The 13168-nt window shown below is 38.8% G+C and overlaps 1 protein-coding gene across 1 annotated transcript; it reads left to right on the top strand.

Annotated features, from left to right (window-relative positions):
* The first annotated feature begins 452 nt into the window (after nucleotides 1-452).
* On the top strand, nucleotides 453-13096 carry srpk1a (SRSF protein kinase 1a). Its single transcript, XM_060881189.1, has 16 exons — nucleotides 453-563; nucleotides 1404-1458; nucleotides 3132-3292; nucleotides 3453-3561; nucleotides 3737-3824; nucleotides 3932-4019; nucleotides 5512-5618; nucleotides 5831-5996; nucleotides 6381-6406; nucleotides 6576-6807; nucleotides 7382-7702; nucleotides 7864-7964; nucleotides 8264-8371; nucleotides 8624-8693; nucleotides 10755-10847; nucleotides 12047-13096. Exons 1-16 carry the CDS (start codon nucleotides 551-553, stop codon nucleotides 12229-12231), a joined length of 1923 nt encoding a protein of 640 aa, XP_060737172.1. The 5' UTR covers nucleotides 453-550; the 3' UTR covers nucleotides 12232-13096.
* The last annotated feature ends 72 nt before the right edge of the window (nucleotides 13097-13168 follow it).

Raw genomic sequence — 13168 nt, 5'->3', positions numbered from 1 at the left:
TACATCGCATACACTTTCACAGCTTTCTTTCTCAACTGCACCAGTCCCTTAATCTCTAACATAGTAACTGTGAAAGCAGGTATATTTTTATTCTCCCCCCCCTTTAGGTGGAGGAATTGAAGTGTTAAATTGTCCCCATGTTATTAGCAAGCTGGTGTGTAGATGCAATAAAATGTTACCATTAAAGGTATAGATAACGGTATACTTACATAAAGATACAAGCTAAAATAGTCTGAATATCTGCAGTGTCTTTCCTCAAACTGATCTATAAAGTGTTACTGAATGCAGAATATGTATCTATCTATCTATCTATCTATCTATCTATCTCATATGTTTCTTCTTATTGTTCATATATTTCCTTGTTTCTGCACTATCATGGAGAAGGTGTTTAATTAAAGACGACTGTACTAGGCAGTAATTAAGAGTCACTATTTCTCCATATCACGTGCATGCGGATCTGGGTGCGCGCATAAGCACGCAGACAGCAGCGTGTGCGTCTGAGCAGCCGCGCAGGCGCGTGGAGCCTCGAACCACCATCTACCGGGACGACATGGAGAGAAAAGGTAATCTCGTTTAACGTTATATATTCATATTTTAAAAAAAATTAGGCTTGGCTTCACTATCGTGTTTACTATAGTGAATGGCGTCTTATCGAATTTTAGCATGTTATTTTGATATTTCGCTTGATATATCTCGTTTGGTCCGCAGACACGTCGATACGACGACCGGACGCTAATGTCACACAGCAGTTAGCGTTAGCTTTAGCGTTAGCGTTAGCTTTAGCCAGTTTCCTAACGTTAACGAAGCGAACCGATGCACTAGCCGAGTACTAGTTAGTGTGATAGGCGTTATTAACTACTGCTTGCTCGTTAATCACATTTCTAGTCCTGTATCCTGTTGTTGTACGTATGAAACGACAGTATAGAGCCACATTGTGTACAAAGTACCAGAGGAATCTTTGTTTAAGGCTAAATTACCTCATACAGTCTTGTCCATGATGGAAACTTAAGGAATCTCATCATTTGGTCCCCGGCCTTGTGATATAACCGCGTTATCATTATGTCGCATCCCTCCACCTGGGTAAAATTTATATTTCTAGAAGCTTTTTAAGTGCGTATTTCGGACTGAAGCTTGCTAACAAGCTAACGTCTGTGATTTAATAAGAGTTTCCCGTTTTGTTTTTTAGCTCTTTCATGGATGAAATGCCAGTTCATCATTTGGTCGATGTATAAAAGCCCCAGATGTCAATCAGCTTGGTCTTGTACATACTGTGGTTTTGTAATGTCAGTCTGTGATTTGCAGAAGTGTTACTGGTGGGTGTGTTTGAGCTAACTATAATAACTGTGCTATTGTGGTCTAAATTAAGTTTTCTTGTTTTTATTTTTTTTTAAACCCCCAAACAGTTCTCGCCCTCCAGGCCAGGAAGAAAAGGGGCAAAGCCAAGAAACCAACCAAGAAGTAAGTTAGCTTCCTATTTACCTCTTTTTGTGCAGTATGTAGATCAGCAGGGACAGAGTGGTTTGTTTTGGTTTGTGTACGATATGCATACAAACATGGCAGCTTGATGGCTATAGTACTGACTAATTTCACTTGAAGTACAGCAGGGTACGTGCTGCTTTAGGGTTATGTCTTATTTACTTATGTTGATTTCTGAAGTGGTTTGTGTCCATGCCCTAAAAATGGAGGACACTTTATGGCCCTTACTGGCAAATGCATTCCATGCAGGTCTTCTGGACTCCATAAATACACATGCAAATCTATGGATAATTTTGTGGTCCGCTAGTGTGACACTTGCACTTTGCAAAATGGATTCCCACCAGGCACAAATAAAGCTTATCTTGTTTTGTCTTGGACCTAAACCTTTATATTCTATACGTTCTGTAGACAAAATCTTATGATTATTGGTGGTATTTTGGCTTGTATTTCAGTGCTGTACTGTGTCACAAATTCTAAGTACCTGCAGATATGACATGCAGAAATATCATTCTTCATTGTTAGGCTTTGCTATTAAATTGTACACATAGAAGTCCATTTGTTCAAAAACCAATATGAAGGAAATTTACTTTAAATTTGAAAGAGTTATATGGGACCATCACATGCTTATAAACTTGTGTACCCCAAACCTTCAATAACAGCCTCTAGGTTCAACTCTATTTACTTCAAACTACTTAACTGGAAGTTAAAGAGCAAATTTGTGCTAGAATTTCTTAGATGAGTTACAGGAAAATACAGGATGTCCTTACCCTATGTCAGCTGCTTAAGTGAGATACTGGCAGTGTTGTATAAAGTACTAGAAAGCAATACTTGAGTAAAAGTACAAGTATCGTACTAGAAAAAGACTTTGGTAGAAGTGAAAGTTACCTTTTAGAATATTACTCAAGTAAAAGTCTTTATGTATCTGATGTATACTGTACTTAAGTGTCAAAAGTAATTTTCTGATATTTAATGTACTTAAGTATTTGAAGTAAAAGTAAAAAGTAAAATTTCAGTGATTTTTGGTAAGCATAAGAGCAGGGGCGGTTCTAGGATTTCACCTTTAGGGGGTTTAGCCCTCAGTGAGAATTTAAAACAAGAAGAGTTTTATATTATATATTATATGACTACATAGTAAGCCAAAAGTTATGGTATTATTAAATGGCAAAAGTGGACACCATTTTATGCATGATAAACATTTCTTCACACATTTCTTCTAATTTTATTTTGTAGTAACGAGTAACGAAGATGCTTAGTGGAAATATAGCGGAGTAAAAGTATACATTTTTATATAGGAAATGTAGTGGAGTAAAAGTAAAAGTTGACATAAATTTAAATAGCGAAGTAAAGTACAGATGCGTGAAATTTCTACTTAAGTACAGTAACGATGTATTTATACTCCGTTACATTACAACACTGGATACTGGGATATACCCCAGGGATGGATGAAATGATACTGAGGCTGAACTCTATCATTCACAGTAAATACCAGGCCACTGGATGGATTATAATAGTACACTTTTTTAGGTTTTATGTGTTTTGTGCCTATCTGGTAATTATCTGTATTGTGTGTCCTGGTATGGTATTTTTGCCATTATATGACCATCAGTACTAGGGTAATGTATTAGCATTTATCTAAATGGACCATGTTCTTCCAGGCCAGCTCATCAACCGAGAGGAGCATTGCAGCAGCAGCAACAGCAACAGCAGCAGCAGCAGCAACAGCAGCTCCCTGTAGAACCTCAGCAACAGGAGCCCGATGAGGAGATCCTGGGCTCTGATGACGAGGAGCAGGAAGATCCCAATGACTACTGCAAAGGTAACCTGCTTGATATTGCTTGATATGTTTATGATGTATATTGTGCTCCTTTAAATAAAGCATCCCCTGTTCTGTCTGATTATAATGTATTTCTTGCATCAGTGAGGGAAAACAAGCAAGAAAACATGAGTTTGCAAATCTGCTGCTTTTGTTTGTCTAGGTGGTTACCACCATGTGAAAATAGGAGACCTGTATAATGGGAAGTACCATGTGATCCGTAAGCTGGGCTGGGGCCATTTTTCCACTGTGTGGCTTGCCTGGGACATTCAGTAAGTTTTGTTTTCTTTACAGAGTAATGTCATAACCTACACAAACACACCCACACAAATGTACACATACACACCTTTTACTTGTTGCTTTTGTTTGTTTCCTGTCTTATCTATTTCTATCTCAATGTTGTCTTCTCTCTCTTCTCTTGTTTGCTCTGCCCTTCTGTGTGTTCAGAGGGAAGCGATTTGTGGCAATGAAAGTAGTAAAGAGTGCAGAGCACTACACCGAGACGGCCCTGGATGAGATAAAGCTGCTGAGATCTGTTAGTACTTCTCTTGTTCACTGACTTTTAAAACAGGCCTGGCCACAATCACCAATTATATTAGAGGTAGGTTGCAATGCACTGTGCTGATTCTTTTTTGTGTTCAGGTAAGGAACACTGACCCTGATGATCCAAACCGAGAGATGGTGGTTCAGCTGTTGGATGATTTCAAAATATCTGGCATCAATGGAACTCGTATCCTTCCCATAAAAAACCATTGTGTGTCTGTGTTGTTTAAAATATAATTAAGAATGCTGATGTGCATACAAGTGCTGTTGTAGACCAGGCTGAGATCAACATTGTTGTGAATCTCTCTGACTGGAGCAACTACAGTTTTAAGAGCTCACAAAAATTTCTTTTTTGTTTTGGATAATCTGTTATGGGTGCATTGTAGCATTTAATTAGGGCCTGAGCACCGAATGGTGCGAAGCCCTATTGTTTTTCCTCGGGAGTATTATTATTATTTTTTTCCCACACATTGGCCAATTGGGCTCCCTTAACATGCTTGAAAACTCTTGAAATTTGGCACACACGTCAGAGTCGCGCGACACCAGGATTGGACAAAGGTTGGAATACGGGCGTGGCAGGGGGGCTCTGTAGCACCCCCTGTAATGCAAAAACAAACATTGGTGCACAGATCGGGCAATTATGTACGCACATGTACGAGAGTTGGTACGCATATAGATCTCATCGACCCGAACAACTTTCGCGCTCTAAACTATGAGCTCCGCCCAACAGGAAGTCGGCCATTTTGGATTGTTTTATAAGTGCATGAGGTGAACTTTTAAATACTCCTCCTAGGGAATTCATGCGATTGACATCAAACGTGGTGAACATGATGCCGAGACATTGCACTTGCTAAATTGTGGAGGGATTTTTGATATCTCGAACGGTGCTGCCATGGCGAGGCGACTAATGTCTTATTGTGATGACACGCGGTGTGTATGTTCGGCCAAGGATTCCGATCGCATCGATGTGCTTATTGTGAGTCCCGGGTATAGCGGCACCAACAGGCCCCAGGAAGTGTGTCAGTCACAAAGGTGGATTTTTTGTCAGCTGCATGCGGTAAACCTTTAAATACTCCTCCTAGGGGATTCATGCAATTGAGACCAGACTTGGCCACCATGACGCAGAGATATTGCAGATGTGAAATTGCGAAGGGATTTTTGATATCTCAAACACTGTTGCCATGGCATCGTGTCAAAATTTACTTTTATTTCAGGCATATTTAAGGCTTTTGGCGTGCTTAGATTAACTTGAAATTTGACACATGCATCACATTTGTCGGCTGTTAAGTGTGGACTAAAAGGTCAGACAAAGGTGTGTCTCTTAAGTGGCTCACTAGCGCCCCATTTGTCTAAAATGTGGGGTTTCATTTACCTACAGTCCCCAAATGGGTCAGTAACAACATAAAATAGTCCACTGATATTTACCCACTTGATGCACTTGCCCACCGTGCATTGTTTTCTGGAAGGCACCGTATAGCGATAAAAAAACGTGCGAAGGCCCGTCATCGCTGCTTGCAGCTATATTTGAAATTGATTCTGTGCATCAACAGGCAACTTCATGGCTCTGTTTTGCTGAGATGTTTAATATGATTGTATTGGCAGCAATATTTGTAGGTGGTTACATACTGAATGTGTCCTTGTTTAGTTAAGAGAATGTATTTCTTAACGTCACCTCTTAGATGTGTGCATGGTATTTGAAGTGTTGGGACACCATTTACTCAAGTGGATTATCAAGTCTAACTATCAAGGTTTACCCCTCCCTTGTGTCAAAAGCATCATTCGGCAGGTAACCACACCCATACATACTTGTGGTAAATAATGATCAATATAATGTCAACAGTGTAATAGCAGGCAAACCTTTATTTACTGTACATTGTCTTTTTAGTTTTTAATAAACAAAATGAGACCATAAGAACTAGAGTGTTTGGCTGTTGTGCAGGTAAGTTCAGTGATTCATTTACCGTTGAATAACACAGCTTATGTTTCACACTGTTGTAGGTTTTGCAGGGCCTGGATTACTTGCACACAAAGTGTAAGATTATCCACACGGACATAAAGCCAGAGAACATACTGATGAGTGTGGATGAGTCATATGTGAGAAGACTGGCAGCTGAAGCCACGGAGTGGCAGAAAGCTGGCGCCCCGCCTCCCTCTGGATCTGCAGGTCATTCTGAATGATACTCTTGCCCTGTCTTTTTTCTGCTTATTGTAAAGTTTGCTTACTTTTACATTTATGCAGTTAGGCTTATGCTCAGCGTGTTAATTTATTTCCACAGTGTATAAACTTATCCTTGACCTGATTTCCTGATGCATTACAGACAAGAATGAACTCGCTCTGTTATTTGTTTGCCTGTGAACTCATTTTCTCTTTGCGTTCTTATTTTCAGTATACACTTTGATGTTTTCATGGTCCCTGTGCTCTTTAGCACAGCCTGTCTGTTCACTTTCTCTAGTCCTGCAGCATTGCTGCCAAGTTACTGTGAAATCTTTCATGTTCAACAACCACAGCTGTTTGTTGTAAAAGAATCTGTCTCTCTTTTTGTTTCAGTGAGTACAGCACGAGTGCCTAAACAAGTAAGCATGCCTGTGCTTTTATCTATCTTTTTTTATCTTAGCAGAAATTTGAGATCGAAATCCTAATATCTCATTTGTACAATTTCACTGTATCACCCTAGTTCTCCTTACTCTCTTTAGTCTGCTGAGCATTAGTATGGTTTGTCTGTATCACTGTTTTTCTCCCCAGGCATCCAAAATGTCGAAGAACAAAAAAAAGAAGCTGAAAAAGAAGCAGAAGCGTCAGGCAGAGCTGCTGGAGAAATGCATTCAGGACCTAGAAGAAATTGAGAATGGGACCGAAGTTGCCGAAGAGGATGAAGATGACACACAGCCTCCCAAGTCACCTTGTTGTGCACCTCTTAGACAAGCCTCTATGCAGGATATTGGTGAAGAGGAAGTAATAGGACAGTCTTTAATGGGTAAAGCTCTTTTTATCGTGTTTTATGCATATACCACTTAGTGGCCAGGTACCAAATTATCGGGCAATCATGCCTACTGCTCTTTTATTTGCTGTACCAAAATGTACAGCAGTATGTTTGCTGTATGTATGCCAAAAAGGCATACATACAGTTGAAAGATGAACAAAATGATGACATTTGATTTCTTATCAGGTGTGTGATGTAATTTTCTCTTATCAGGTTAAGAGATGTAAAGTTGTGCTCTAAATTGATTTCTGTTGTATAGCCTGTGAAAACCCTTTTGCTTAACACCATCTGTTAGCTAGACCAACTAGATCAAAAATATATTTTCCTGTGATAATTTGTATTTTTTTTTTTTTTTTTAAATTAATGATTAGATGAACGTTTAATGATTTTGGTGGTACTTCCTTGGTTTATATTTCACAAGTTATTGTCTGATTTTGTTGAAATGGGAAGAATGTGATCAGAATTTTGCTTATCTTGATGCTCATTTCATGTTTTGGATTAGATGTGCTAAGCTTGGGCTGGGTTTTATCATCCATTTTGACTGGAATTTTTGTCCCTCTAAACCCAGATAACCCAAGAGAGCGCCTCACTTCTGGTGCTTCAGATGAGCTCAACTGTAATGGCCACCTGCCTGGCAGCCAATCTCTACCTGAGGAAGAACTAGATGACATCAAGCAACAAATGCAGCTGAAACAGGAGGACCAGTGCAATGCTAATGTAGGATCTACATGGGACATGCCCCAGAGCCCTTATGAGTACTGTAATGGGCTGTATTCTCCTGATCCTGGCCAGAGTCACAGTAATGGAGATGTGAGGGAGGAGGGAGAAGATGACAAACTGCAGGAAAGGCCACTGCCTACCAGAGACAAGGAGTCGACACTGCAAAATGGTCAGCCAGCTGCACACTCGATAAATAATTCTTCCTGGTCTTGTTTTAAGCTAATCACAAATTTGTGTATACATACATATATATCTATATCTATATCTTCTTTCTACTTGGATCTATAATGATTACATTGGGTAATTATTTGTCTATCTCTCTTCTCATAGCCAAACTGGCAGCAGGGAGCCTTCTAGTCAATCCCTTGGAACCGATAAATTCAGACAAGATCAAGGTCAAGATTGCTGACTTAGGCAATGCATGCTGGGTGGTAAGAGGCTCCATCTTTCCATTGACCTTTTATGGATTGTCAACATCCTCTTTCCAGTTTATTCTGCTGTAGTCTAAACCCTAAGCAAAAATTACTATTTGATATATTACATTTTATATAAATATTTAATTATATTCAATTTAAACTCGTTAGTTTGGAACAGTGCGGCATGTCACTGTGTCACTTATTCTGGATCTGCTAGTTTTTGAATAATTTTTTTTTCATCTGGGAAATGGTATCAAGTACACACGTACCTTGGTTAGGCTGAACCCATGAATGAAAATGCTATTTTCCTCCAGCAAAAACACTTCACTGAGGACATACAGACAAGGCAGTATCGCTCCCTGGAGGTGCTGATTGGTGCAGGTTACAGTACACCAGCTGATATATGGAGTACAGCATGTATGGTGAGAGATCTACAATACAATACTAATAACAAGCACTGAACAAGTGTATAGTTTTAACTCTGCAGATTACTACAAAAAAACTTCTTTACATTTACTTAATGTTCTGTCCAGTGGCATAATTACTTAATCTAGATTTGTTTTTAATGACTTCCTTAGTATTCATTGGCATAGATGTAGCAGTTTTCTGATTTTTCCTGAGACTTTATCTCAGTTAAAAATCTCTTCCTCTATGTGTCCTTCCTCTCATGGCAGGCATTTGAACTGGCCACTGGTGACTACTTGTTTGAACCCCACTCTGGTGAAGATTATTCTAGAGATGAAGGTAAAACTGTTACTTCCTGTCTCCACTTTGGTCTAGACTTCCTTTTTAAACACTATGTATAGTCCTCTGTGCTGATGCTAGTCATTTGTAGAGTCCTATGTTTGACTAGTTTGAACTACAGGGATAGTCTCTTTACATTTCCACTGCATATATGCCTACTATTAGTTTTCCAAGACGGTAGCAGTATTTATTAAGATAAGATCGACTAATGATTTGATTTGTGATTGCGCCACATACTCTGTATCTGTGTATATCTTGCAGCTATTTTTAAATTTAAGCACAACACTGAGACTTCACTATGCATCACTACATATGATAATGTAACTGGCTGTAACTTTATTCCTGAGTCTCTTTCCCTTCTAACAGAGCTAGAAATAAAATCTGCACCAATGTTTCCACCTTCTCTACTTGATTGTTCCCACTCAATTCTCTCCTCCTTTCCTGTCATCCTTCTGCATTTTGGTTGCACTATTCTGTTGCCTTTTTGAATCACATCTGCAGGGATGTTTTTAAACATATCCAAATCTATGGGTCTCTTTCATGCTTCACTTAACCAAGTGCTTTTTCGATGCTTATTACATTCCTTATGTTATTTCTGCATGCATCCAGGCAGAGCCAAACTGGAAAAGATGCTTATTTCTTTCACAATATTTACTGCAGTTTAAATGCAGTATGTCAAATGCAAAAGCACTTGTCCATTTAGTTTTCACCCACAAAAAATAAATCCTAGATTGTAGATAAATACTTGCGAATAAGTCCCGAAAAGACTGGACATTCTGGTGGAAATTCCCATGATGTTTGTGTGTACACAACATTTTTTGCCAAGGTGTCTTTCTAACCATTTCTCACATACTGTCCTGCATGGTATTTTAAAGAACTAATGAGAACCGTGTCTGCTGTACGAGTGTGTGTTCTTCAATTGATAAAACCTAAACTACCTCAGCCACTTGAAATGAGGTTATTCTGAAATTTGCTAGTTGTTGAGTTTTCATAATTCATATATGGTGAGTGTTGGTTCTCACAGATCTTTTTAAACATCCAACAAATCCGAACCCATCCCCACACCCATCTCCATCTTCAGTATGCACATCTTTAGTTTTTCCCCCGCTGTCTGATTCGAAGCAGATTCAGTGCTCTGCCCTTGTGTTCTGGCATCTCCTGTCCCTGACATATGTGAACATTCTTGGTCCTGAATGCTTAGTGGAACATTTCTAGGCAGCATTTACTCTATTACTGTATGCACATCTAGGTCTTAATACGCATGTACACATTTACCCTTCATATCATGCCCATTGCTGCTCATCTTGCTTTTGTCTTTGCTGCTGTCATTCTGTCTGTCTCTTTCTCTCTCCTGTCCTACCTTTGATTTTCCTCCAGACCACCTTGCTCTGATCATTGAACTGTTGGGTAGAATTCCCAGACACTATGCTCTGTGTGGGAAAGTCTCACAGGAATACTTCAGTCAGAGAGGTACGCGTATCATGACAGAGAATTCCACTCTGGGCCTCAAGGGCAAGTGTGAGGATGTTTTTGCAGCTTCTTTTGACAGGGAATTGTACATGTGTAGTTTCAACTAGTATTACTCGGACATCACAGTTAAAGGGATGAAGTGTCAGTGGATTCCTAAATTCTTCTCCTATTTAATGATACAATTTTATTTTTTCGATGCTTGCAGGTAATTCATTCAACCGTGGAAGTAATGAAACCTCACTAGGCCATTAATGGCTAGTGAATGCTTTTTCAATCGGTTTTCTCTTTAAATACCATCACAAAAACTGTACTTCAGAATTATCCTTTTGCCTGATCTTAAAGGAATTCTGAGCTAAATAGGAAATGGAATAATGCAATTAGTCAGACTGCTGACTACGATCTCTGTGCTGTCAGATTTCAGCTGCATGCGTCCTCTCTGCTACACCCTTCTCCCAGAGTGGATAAATGACCATTAACCATGTTTGATCAATATGTGGTTTTGTTTTGTCTCCCGTCAACCACCCCACATTCTTACCCTCCCTTCAACCATGAAAACAACCCCCCTTTTTTTGCTGCCATGCAAAATGGCAGACCACATTGCTTTGATCATTGAGCTGTTGGGGATGATCCCACGCAAACTCATAATTGCGGGAAAGTACTCCAAGGACTTTTTCACCAAGAAAGGTAATATTGTTTTGTGACTTCCTTGTTTTGTATTTCAAGTACAAAGTTAAAAAAAAAATCTGAATGATTTCACATACACACTATATAACATAAGGTTGATAAGCTTTTGTGAATACTTTCATAGAAGCACTTTGATAAATGTTTGTAAGGATTTGATTGTTTGTACAATAAGTGCTTAAGCATCCTGTAGCTCTGTTAAGCTCTATACCATGATGACATTAGAAGGGGAATGTGAAATGATGGAAGGAGATTCAATCCAGTGACTTGTACATGTGCACATGGCATCTCTAGCTGCTTTGTATTGATTTGTAAATAATAATTTTTCAGCAGCTGTTCTAAGACATATGTTGCCTCTTTTGGACTGGTGTGGTTACATCCAACTACCAGCACTATTAGGGTCCCTCAATAAGCTGCATCATACAGAGGCACACTGGAACATATTTGATGATGCATCCATGATTTATGATGTAAAAATTTTATTCAGACAATCTAGATAGTAGAGAAATGTGATTGGATAGACGCCCTTATGCCTATGAAATTATCCTCGTTGCTGTTGCTATGATGACCAAAACTCAACATTTATTTTATTTGAATGACTTAGTATACAAATGAAGAAGCAGGTTAAGACTCTTCTGTTGGGCTTCACCCCATTACTTCTAAATAAAGAGCTTTAAACGTATATATTCGAATTTGTTTCTAACATAAATCTGAATAAATGTGAAACAAGGAAGACAAAATGTTTAAGCAAATAATAAGGTGCCGAAAGTGACAGATGTTGTCCATGTTCAGCAAATAGTGAATATTTTTTACTGACTTATGAAAGAATATTTTTAACTTGTGCTGTGACTACCTTGCATGCAAATGATAAATGTTTAAAAAGCAGTACAAGGATTATTTGGAAAAGTCTAGATAATTTGAATCATTTCAAAATGATCAAATGTGTTGAATTTGTCAAATTTCTTGTGGAGCAGTTTCATGCAGCTAGACAATTGTTGCCAGTATGAATTATGTATGTAGTAAAAAAATAGTAATTCTATAGTAAGTTGATGCATATTTAAAAACCAACAATCATTTATCATTTTTGTCAAAACTGTAGAGTCCCTCATGTATGCATGCTTTAATGCTTTAATTGATAGTGTATCGGTATGTCGAGAGTGAGTGTGCAGGGTCTCACATCTCCAAATGTGTGATCTGTGCAGGTGACCTGAAGCACATCACCAAGTTGAAACCTTGGGGTCTGTTGGAGGTGCTGTTGGATAAATATGAGTGGTCCCCTGAGGATGCTGAGACCTTTGCAGACTTCCTGCTTCCCATGCTTGAACTCATCCCTGAGAAAAGAGCCACGGCTGCTGAATGCCTGCGCCATCCGTGGCTCTCCCTCTAGTGGCTCATCTAAATTTCTGCAGCCCCATTTCCTCCACTTCCACATGAGACTGCAACATATCACTTTCCAGTTTGAGTGCATACCAGAATAGTACTTGTAATTATTTTTGTGTGTGGTTTCTTGTATGTTTCACTTGAGAAATGCGTTGTTATTCCTGGTTGTTTTATGTCTTGAGACTTATTTCCTGAGGCATTGTTTGTCCTCAACCTCTATTTTTCCCCCTAAATTTGCACAACAGTTTTAGGGAACATCTCTTGTATTATTCTAGCTGTGTGATACATCATAAAAGTTCAGATTTTTGTATTTTGCTAGGCTTTAGCTGTCCATAGGCTTGTTGTAAGGGCACATATTGTGAGTCACTTTGTTACATGTTTCCTAGTTTTGGGAGTGCGCACACCAGAGGTAGAAAAGGAACCATTAGGTTTACATCATACCTGTAGAAAATAATTTGTAGTTTATTTTAGGAAATGCCATACCACTGTGTAATTGTGTCTCTAAAAGTGTCAGTTGTGTTCTTTTTTTTTTTTTTTTTTTAACGTGTCACTTTACTTCAAATCTGAGTACACTTGGAGGACTGCTTTCTCGCTTTCTATGCTTCCAGAAAATGAGTAGCTGTTAAACACCACCGAAAAGATAGTTGTGAAAAGTCTGTGTTTGTGAGTGTGCGGGAGAGAGATTGAGTGAGAGAGTGTGTGCGCATGCATGTGTGTGTTTGTCTTGTTAGTGTATATATGTGTACCAAAGACTTTGCCTTGATCTGTATATTACAGCCATGTACAGTTTTTAAAGAAATCATACTATTGATAACTAAGATTATTTAGCTGGATAGTAATGTTTTAATAAAATATTTGGAAGATGGGTGAAATTTTATTTATTTCTTTGTAGGAAGGTTCCAATTTAATTGAGCAGTGTTTTATGACCTAATGGCAAAATAGTT

This window comes from Tachysurus vachellii, chromosome 11, assembly GCF_030014155.1.
Source record: "Tachysurus vachellii isolate PV-2020 chromosome 11, HZAU_Pvac_v1, whole genome shotgun sequence".
Lineage (NCBI taxonomy): Eukaryota > Metazoa > Chordata > Actinopteri > Siluriformes > Bagridae > Tachysurus > Tachysurus vachellii.
Note: the sequence above shows the minus strand (reverse complement) of the source record. Positions and strands in the feature narration are given on the sequence as shown.

Coding starts and splice junctions, on each gene's coding strand:
- srpk1a (XM_060881189.1), top strand. Junction 8,372..8,623: donor TATGGAGTACAGCATGTATG/GTGAGAGATCTA, acceptor CTCTCATGGCAG/GCATTTGAACTGGCCACTGG. Junction 8,694..10,754: donor AGATTATTCTAGAGATGAAG/GTAAAACTGTTA, acceptor GCAAAATGGCAG/ACCACATTGCTTTGATCATT.